Raw genomic sequence first — 9,581 nt, 5'->3', positions numbered from 1 at the left:
AGGCCATACAGCTGACCAGTCACCTCCATCTAATGTCAGCATCAAGAGAAATGGAACTATACCTCCACTCCCCCATACGGCTTCATGGCATAGTGCTTGCCTAATTGAGTGCAGGAACAACTTTACCATTGATACAGTTGTGGAGTTTCTTCTGAATTCGCCCTGTGATAGAAGTACAGTGAAATCCTGATTTGATCTTCCAGTGTTTGCTGAAATTACGTATTGAGTGACTGTTTTTTCTGGCCCCTGGCTGAAGCTCAGTGTAAGCAACATAGTTTATCATTTTCCCATATTTAATGAATTTGTATTTAGTGAATAACTTGCAGTTAATAAGTAGATTCCAAAAGCTTCTGATGATGGTGTATTACACTCAGAATTACTGGGTTTTTCGGCTTTGTCCATTGTCAGGTATTCTAAAGAACACAATGTTTCAGAAATTGGATCTCTTTCTGTCCCAAATGGGGGAGGGGTACACCTACTCTATTGGACCCCTTAGAGGTTAACTCGTTCAAAATGTGATGTTTGAATGAAAGCATAACTTGATGGCTCTTATAATTGCAGGTGTACGAACATTATTGCTTCACCTTCTCTGTATGCAGACCTGATAATCAACGCCAAGAAGCTCGGCGTGACTCTGACAACACTAAAAGTTGGGGCAGTCGGTGGAGCCCCCTGCACCCAACAGATTATCCAGGGCATGATGGATACTTTGAATATCAGGCGAGTCTGTGTGAGTCAATGGGATTTATTCTCTTGGTCTGGCAATTGAACCGACCAATTCTATAAGAAAGAATATTGTCTGTTAATATGTAGTGACTGTGCTAAAGGTAAAGAAAAAGTTGTCTCTGCACTTAGTTAAGAACCGTGAGAAGCCAGGATAGTTCAGTCGGTATAACAGCGGGCTACAAGCTGGACAGCTAGGTTTTGATTAGCAGCAAGGGCACACCCAGCCACCTATCCTGCATGTGCCAGGGCTGTTTCCCCAAGGGTAAAGCAGGTTTGGCATGAAGCTGACCATTCATCTTTATCTATTGCTGATGTCAAGATGGTGGAACTGTGCATCCAGTCCCCAATGCGCCTTCATGAGGGACACCTTTGCTTTTATGTTTGTACTGTCAATATGGGGAATTGGAAATGTTTGTATTCATGTTCGTATTATGAGAGGGGGTGGGTTTCCCCATGCACTTAGACCAGTTATTGGTCCATTGTGCGTCCCCCTTTAATTTCTACTGTCGCCATACCCTACCGGTAACGGTGCGTGCCATCAGCCCCGTTGACCCAACAAGGTCAGCCCTCAGTACCTTTGATGCTTCCCCCATCTACCAGAGGCATTGGAAACTACTTGGGCGGGAAAGTGCCTGTAATTTAGCTCAGAGGTCTCCTAGAGACATGAGTTTCTTTTACGTGCCATAAATCTATGTCACGGGACACATGGCTTAAAGTCCCTCCCGGAGGACTTGTTCCCTGAACTTTTCCGCCCTTAAAAATTCCATGACCTCCGCCGGGTTTGAACCCGCATACTACGAGTCATGAGGTGGGAACGTTACCCCTAGACTACGGAGGCCGCTAATTGGAAATGTTACTCCAAATGGAGGTGAGTAATCAACTTCCCACCCCACCCGCTTTACCTCCGAGGAGAGAGCCCCCAGTTCCCATTGGGTAGGACGCTGGGTGGTCCCCAGAGCCATTCTGGACACTGCAAAGGAGAGAAAAATTTCTAACCATTTGCTGGGTGTAAAACCCTGATTCCTTGGTTTTGCAGTTCATAGCCCAGTCACTGTATCAGTTGAGTTATCCTGACTTTAATTGTATCTGGCATTTAGTGTGTATAATCATCTTTGTATTACTTGACTTTTGACTATTCTGGCATCTCTACCATGCCTACATACATTGCTGGAAAATATTTTTTGAAAATTTCTTGAGTAGTGTTATCACTTTGTTCTGAATGCCTTCAAGTGATTCAAAATTATTGAAGGTTAAGTTATTCATTACTAAGATAAGGATGTCCATATCCCTTCAACATTTTGACAAATTGCAAGAAAATGTATGAACGTTTTGTAACTACATTTTGAGTTACCCTTATATATCAGAGGATGACATAGGTTAAGCTGGCCCAGTGGTGGGCGCTGGTGTTAGATTGTTGAACCTTTGGGTTCTGCTGTTGCACAGTCTGTCAGTCATGTGCTGGTTATAATTATGCTTATGTGTTCACAGCCAATGTATGGGATGACAGAAATAGGTTTCTTCTTCGTGGGCAGGTCAGGTGACAGTTTGGACAAGATAGCTTCCACTGTGGGACGCATCTGTGATCACATGGAGGTCTGACATTATTGGTGTTTATATTCAGCTAGTATAAAACCTGTTTAAATTTTCATCTGGAAAAACTTTTGAAGAAAGTTTGTCAAAAATACCTCATTTCAGTACCTTGAGAAGTTCTACATTTATACTAGGATATTAAACTTGACAGAATATTAATAATTTGCACTAACTGCTTCTGCAGTCATCATGTATCTGCTATGAGCGGCAAATCCCTTACTGTTCTTATTCTCCCTGATTTAGCCCTTTCTTTCAGTCACATTTTCAAGCTGTCTGCAGTCCTCATATATTGTGGCATATTAACTCAAAGCAAGAATTTTGGAGTTACGACAGCTGGCTGCTACTAGGCAGCTGCCCGTAAACAGCAACAGAGGAATGGTGTTTTCTATCTGGTCTGTGCTGATGGCTGCACACGCTACAGTGGAACATGTCATGCCATCATTAAGCAACAATTGTACTGGAACAGAGGAATGGCGTTTTGTACTCAGTCCATGCCGAGATGTTATAAGCAAGACAAGACAGGAGTAGCAGTCAGTTAGATAACTGCTGGGGTTCACTTGTGAGAAGCTTGTAGCTAAGGCTGGAACAGTTCAGGAACCCAGAAGAAGGGGAACATCCACTGTTGGAAGCTGCTACCAAACAACGGCTGGTGAAGACTGTAACAGACTGAGAAGTCCTAGTATGTCCTACAGAGACAAAGACCAGTATGGTGTTCCATGTTCACATGCATCAGGAAATGACACAAACCAGGCAGGAAGGCACCAGGTCAGAGTTGCCAAGTTTTGTTTTTGTTGCTAAATTAGTGCATGATTTATAATTACTAACTCCTTACCTCTTCTGAGTGAATTGTCCTGTATAAATGTAGTTGTCTTTCCAGAACTTTTCAGATTATTGAGGTTAGGTATGTTTGACAAATTTTTGTCTTAACAGTTTCCTGTTTAAATCTCAACTGGCTTTGGGTAGTTGTTCAGAAACAGAAAGAATGAACAGTATTATGATTATTTGTGGAGTCAACAAGATTGCTTGGACACAGAATTAAACTTTATAAAAAAATGTTTGCGTCATATGTAGCATTTTTAAACAACTTATTAAAATAAAAATGTTACATAAATTTCTTAATTTACAGGCAAAAATTGTGGACCAAGATGGGCAGATGGTTCCAATGGGTTCAAAAGGGGAGCTCTGGGTCAGAGGTTATTCAGTCATGCTAGGTTACTGGGATGATGAAGAACAAACACGCGAATTCATTCGACCAGATGGATGGACGAAAACTGGGTAAGAATCTGTCATTCATAGATGGCACTGTGCAACATAAAGACTGCAGGTTTCAGTCTCATGGAATATGATGCCACATATTCTTGTAGAAGGTACCAACATTTTAGATGAACTATTACCTCCATCTTCAGACTACCCTGAAGACAAGGGTGGAAGGTGAAATGTTGATAACATCGCATCTCAGAAGACCCAAGTTTTATGCACCAGTTACTCTAAAAATACTACCATGATAACAGCAAACTCCTCAGATTAAAACTTTTTCTTATGTAGCTATCACTAAACTGAGTGACTCAGTCCCTCAGAAGGAAATCTGTGAGAATGGGCAAGACCTAATCTCCTGCATAAGGAGTCCATCATCCAAGGTGATATATTTGCACCAGATAGCCCAGTTTTTTACAAAACTCACATATATTTACTGCTTTACTTAGTTTATAAGTAAAGGCAGATATGTTATCATTATGTATTATATTTCTATAATAAACTGTGAAACAATTTGCATGTTGTACCCTTTCCTTTCTGAGTTATTTGACAAATATGGTAAAAAAATAGAAAAATTTAAGCTATTCCTGTAACAGGCTGTGGAGGCCCGTAGGGTTGTGAGACATTGAGGCTCCCACATTTTGTAGGTAAGTGGCTCACAGATGGCGGTAAGGATGTCAGCCTTATGCACCAGCCGCCCTTAACTTCCCAGGAAGATTCCTGGTACTCATTTCTGTTAGAGGCTGAGTCAACTTCAGGGTAATAGTGCGGCTGGAAGGATTAGGCCAATTGAAAAATCCATTGACATCATAAGGAAATGAACCTGCGACCTTCTGGCTTGTAGCATAGTGCCTCAACCAACTGTGCTACCGCGTGCCCCTTTGTGACAAATTTAGAGTATGGAAGTGTGAGAGGACATATATGTACCTCTGTAACCTTATCTAACTTATCAAAGGACATGTTATGTACATCTGTAACATAACCTAAACCCGCAGCAAAGAAAAGGTTAGTGAACCTTTGTATGTAGATTATGCCACGTGAACCTAACTCAGTCTCATACTTCATGTACATATCTTCATGCAAACCAATATAGCAGCTGTGCTTGGAAATTGTATGAAGACTTACGTGCTTGAGGGATTTCCTAAAGACTTTGTTCCAGCAGGAAAATGAGTGTCGTACAGAAACTAGACACATCATTTGAACGGAAGTGAAAGAGTTATACAATTCATAGCTTTTGTTGGCCTGTAGGGACCAGTTTATTCTGGATGAGGACGGATATGGACGCTGTGTGGGTCGAAACAAGGACATGATCATCAAATTTGCTGACAAAGTTTTTCCAGTGGAGTTGGAAGAATTCTTCCAGAATCATCCAGATGTCCTAGAGGCTGTGGTAAGATTGCAGTACAAGCATAAGTGTAGTAACAGTTGAACAAAATGACTTAGTCAGTACAGTAGATGAACACCTGATGGATAACATTGCTTCATTCCAAGACAGATACATCTACTTTTAGTTTTATCATTCTGAAGAATGTGTGTTTCAGAACCTACCACATTCAGGCTGAAGTTGCCTGCATGTTCATCAGCTATATTAATACCCATAAGAAGAAGTTCCCCTGTTTTTAGTGAACCCAGATATTTCCCACTGTGTTCACAAGTCTTCCATTGGTCCCTGTAGAGAATGATCTGAATTTCTTTTTTTAACTCATTCAAATTTCTAAGAATGCCATCTTGGATGTGGCAGCCACCTGCTCAAGCTGGTTCTTCGCTCATGGATTTCTCTACCCTGAAGATGGAGGCGATACGTTCCTCCGAAACGTTAGTTCACACAAGATCTACATAGTAACTGCCGTGAAAACCTCAAATTTTGCAGTCACATTCTATCTGACCACTTGAAATCAGGGTAAAATTAATAATAAACTTTCTATCATGCAGTATCTTCTATACTACACAAAAACTGTATTAACAGTCATTTTCCTGGCAGGTTTGTATAGTGGTAACGCCCTAAACGTCTAGTCAAGAGGCACTCGAATCTCAGTCAAGGCACTGCCTATCCTGACTGAGGGTTTTTTTTTTTTTTTTTTTTTTGTGATTTTGTTCAGTCTCTCCAGGCACATGCCAGCACAGTACCTCAGTTAACCCATGACTGCTTCTTTCTACATCCCTACCAATGAACTCTTCAACAGTCCTACTGCCATTTAGCAGGAGCCGGGATAGTGCAGTCAGTATAGTGTCTGGCTATGGGCTGGACGGCTGAGGGGTCAGAGTTTTCGAGTCCTGGTAGGGGTGAGATTTTTCTGCTCTCCGCGTCTTCCATGCAGCCTCCTGTCCAATGGGTACTGGGGCAGAAGCAGCCAGGGAATGAAGCTGACTGCTCACCTCCAACCAAAGCCAAGGTCATGAATACATGGATCTATACATCCACACACCATACACCTTCACGATGTATTGCTTAATTAGTTAAGCACAGAGAGAACGTACCTTTACCTTTACATACTATTTAGCTCTATAATCTGACATACTAATAACAAACAAAACAAACTCCATGGCCTGTAGTCTGCAAGCAAACTGTACCGCCATTTGTTGGCAAAGTTAGTGCCAACTTTTGCAGATAGAGGGTGTCACGTGGTCAGCACAAAGGTTCCCCATGGCCGTTGATCTCGGTTTTCTAGACCGGAGCCGCTATTTCCTTGAAATAGCTCCTCAATTATCCTTATGAGGCTGAGTAGACCTCATTCCAGACCCACTACTTCTCAGAAAATCTGTTAGCGCCAGGACTCGAACCCGTGACCTCTGGATCTGCAGTCAGGAACTCTGACCACTGGACCACAGAGGCGGTCAGCTTAATAAGATATCTACTGCTGCACATTTGTTAAAGAGTTCTTCAGTTCTTAGCTTCTGTGTTGTATGAAGTGTGACACACTCGTTTCATTCGAGACAGCTTCTTTTTGTGGTTCAAAGTAATTGACAACCTAATACAGTGTTGCGCTTTCTTGTAGCTGTCCGTTCTCATCTCTCAGTATCTTGGGGCAGTGTGCAGTGTATTGTCTGAAGAAGAACTGGTGAACTGTTGAATCATCATTTTGCTCCAGATGTTAATATGGACAAAGCCTGTAATCACCGGTGCCAGCCAGCATCTGTTCTCCTGGCGCACTTGGCATTGATGCCAGTGGTTTTCCATTCATACTATGTGCAGTCAGATGTTATGATGATTGGAGAGGATTAGGAAGGAAATAGTCATGGCCTAATTTGAGCTGCTGCCACAGAATTTGCAGGCTAAGAGCACCATGTAACACCTCAATCAAGATATTCAGAGTCTGGGCAGAGATTTGAACCATAGACTTCCTGAATATGGAAGGGTCACATCATTCCCTTAAGTGTAATGTTCAGTCATTCATAATTGCTGGATCATAACTAAGTGTTCTTGAGGGATGAATGAATGTATAGTTAGTTCTGATGAGGATAAGGTTGTTACCAGCCATTAGTAGCAATGAAAACAAATAAATGTCTTTTAGCAATATATTTTACTGATCGCAATGCCCTGTGAATACAAGATAATTTGATAATGTGTTACCATATGAAGGTATTTGGAGTGCCAGACCCAAAGGTTGGGGAGGAAATCTGCGTATATCTTCGCCTGAAAAGTGGAATCAAACTTACCGATCAGGACATTATCAACTACTGCAAGGATAAGGTAAGAGATTTATTACTTACAGAATTAACTGGAAGAATCTTAAAACTGTTCCCAAGTCTTTCCAGACTGATCAACTGATTGGTCCAGTTTCATCAGTCTTTTGAACTGTCAGTTGACTGCTGGTCATTTACTTGGCAGGCCGTTCCCTCGCTTGATTGACCAGTAGATCTATGGGTTGTCAAGTAAGTTAGCTTAATCAGTAATGCTTCTAACTTATATTCAGGGAATGTGTATGTCAGATCTTGTCTGGGACATTGACAGTGTTGAGGTTTTTGTGATTGTCCTCAGTCTCTTCCAGAAGATATTGGAACATTATTTTGATTAGGCCATGAGCACATCCATTCCAATTTGTTCATTGATTATCCTATTATTTTTTGATGCTATATACCGTAAAGTGCTGAAAATGGTATTAAATAAAACCCACACCATTCTGTGTTAATGAACCAAGCAAAATTATCTTTATGGCGCATGATAAAGATGAATATCCTTTGCAAATACAAATAGAGTATACAGGTACTTAGAGAAAAAAAAAATATTAGCAAAAATCACCATAACCAAAACAGGATCCAAATGGCACTAATGCTGTTAACCATGAACTAGTCTTAACAACAACAGACAGCATTACCTCTGGTACTCGCATTTCACTACTACTACTACTACTACTCTACTACTACTACTACTGCTACTGCTGCTACTGCTACTACTACTACTACTACTACTACTACTACTACTACTACTACAAATCTAAGGTTGCTTACACAAAGTATGATGTACTCTGGTTCCTGGACTGGTTTCAGAACAAGCCAAATGCAGTCTCGGCCATAAAATTTCATTATCTTTTATTGCAGATTGCAGCTTATCGAATTCCAGGGTACATCAGGTTCATTGAAGAGTTCCCAAAGACGCCGATGGGGAAGGTTATCAAGGCCTCCCTCCGCAATGCACTAATAACAGAGATCCAACAGGTGGCTGTGGTGAAGGAACAGCAGACAAATTGAGCTGAGAAGCAGACTTAGGGAATTTGTATTAATTTCAACATGCTGAATCTTTATAACACATGAAACTGCCATTATTGTTAAATATTTTAAATGTTTTTTCAGTGTTACCGAACAATTATTAGATTAATTAATTAATTGTGTGTTATTCTCATCCCCAGGATACTAATTAATTAACACGCATTTACCTTCAAGAATAATTTTGCATTAAATAAGAGATAAATGTTACTGACTAGACATGAGGTTTGAATTGGCAATTGGAATTATTTGAACATTTGTATCTTGTTAACGACAGGTATCTGTAACAGTTACACAGATCTGCACACTTTACAGATCACTGTACTGTAGCGCACATAAAGTCTTGTTGTCTTCAGTAGCCGTTGCCTGGTAACGGATCTCAACAGTGTAGATTCCTCAGCGTCCCTACTGATATACTTACTGGTTGGCAACTCTCTAGCAACTTGCTCATGGCATCACTAGCCATCCCTGACTACTCACTGGCTCTCAACTGCCTAGCTTTTCCTGATGGCCCTTGCTATATAGCCTCAGGATGGACTGCATAGAAAACACTGCTTCCAACATTTCCTCTTTTGTTTTGCATGTGGACATTGCCACGATATGTGTTTACTGAGCCGTTATGTAGCAGCGGGCGATGTCTCAGTAATCATGTCACAGTGTCAACAGGGAAGAGGGGATACAGGGTGTGCTGTGAGTCATTCAAGTGACAGTGGTACCTAAGAAGTACATAAGATGGCTGACAAACTGAAATGTATCTTCTGGTGAATTTATAATGAAATTGTTATGATAAGTCAGTTATGAAAATAATCTTGATAATACACAACATGGACACAGGTTTAATCAAGACCTTGAAAACTGCTAAAAATTATAAGATATTATTGTATTCTTTAACATAGAATATACTCTTAGTAGCTTCTATATTTAATTGACCACCCCTGAAGATGGCAGAATTATTCTGAAACATGTCAGGTGAACATTTTATTATGTATATCTCTGGTTCACAACCCCGGACATCATGTTCCGGCACCCAAGGACCATGCTTGTTCATCCTTTACTCAACTTGCAGGTAACAGTCCTCACCATCATCTCTACCCCTTCTTGTCAACCCTTGGTCTTCCTTTTCTGCACCCAATTCATTACTACTTTTGGCAGCCTTTCATATGACATTGAAAATTACCATACCAAAGTAACCTATAGTATTTGCAATATCTGGCACATAGCTTTTGCTCATGTAATTTCTGTTATCTGTTATGTTCCTAACTTTGTCCATCCCAGATGTACCAGCCGATGTCCTCGGAAGATCCATT

The 9,581-nt window shown here is 40.9% G+C and overlaps 1 protein-coding gene across 1 annotated transcript in view; it reads left to right on the top strand.

Annotated features, from left to right (window-relative positions):
• LOC111869220 (medium-chain acyl-CoA ligase ACSF2, mitochondrial) overlaps positions 1-9,199 on the top strand; it is a 10,710-nt gene extending 1,511 nt beyond the window's left edge. The window contains exons 2-6 of the mRNA XM_023860558.2: positions 2,215-2,319; positions 3,443-3,591; positions 4,819-4,960; positions 7,151-7,261; positions 8,110-9,199. Coding sequence (XP_023716326.1) covers positions 2,215-2,319; positions 3,443-3,591; positions 4,819-4,960; positions 7,151-7,261; positions 8,110-8,259 — 657 coding nt within the window. The 3' untranslated portion in view covers positions 8,260-9,199. The remainder of the gene's footprint in view (positions 1-2,214; positions 2,320-3,442; positions 3,592-4,818; positions 4,961-7,150; positions 7,262-8,109) is intronic.
• Positions 9,200-9,581: the final 382 nt, after the last annotated feature.

The sequence above is a fragment of the Cryptotermes secundus genome, unplaced genomic scaffold (genome assembly GCF_002891405.2).
Source record: "Cryptotermes secundus unplaced genomic scaffold, Csec_1.0 scaffold2069, whole genome shotgun sequence".
Lineage (NCBI taxonomy): Eukaryota > Metazoa > Arthropoda > Insecta > Blattodea > Kalotermitidae > Cryptotermes > Cryptotermes secundus.
The sequence above is the reverse complement of the archived record's forward strand: the minus strand, read 5'-3'. Positions and strand labels throughout refer to the sequence as shown.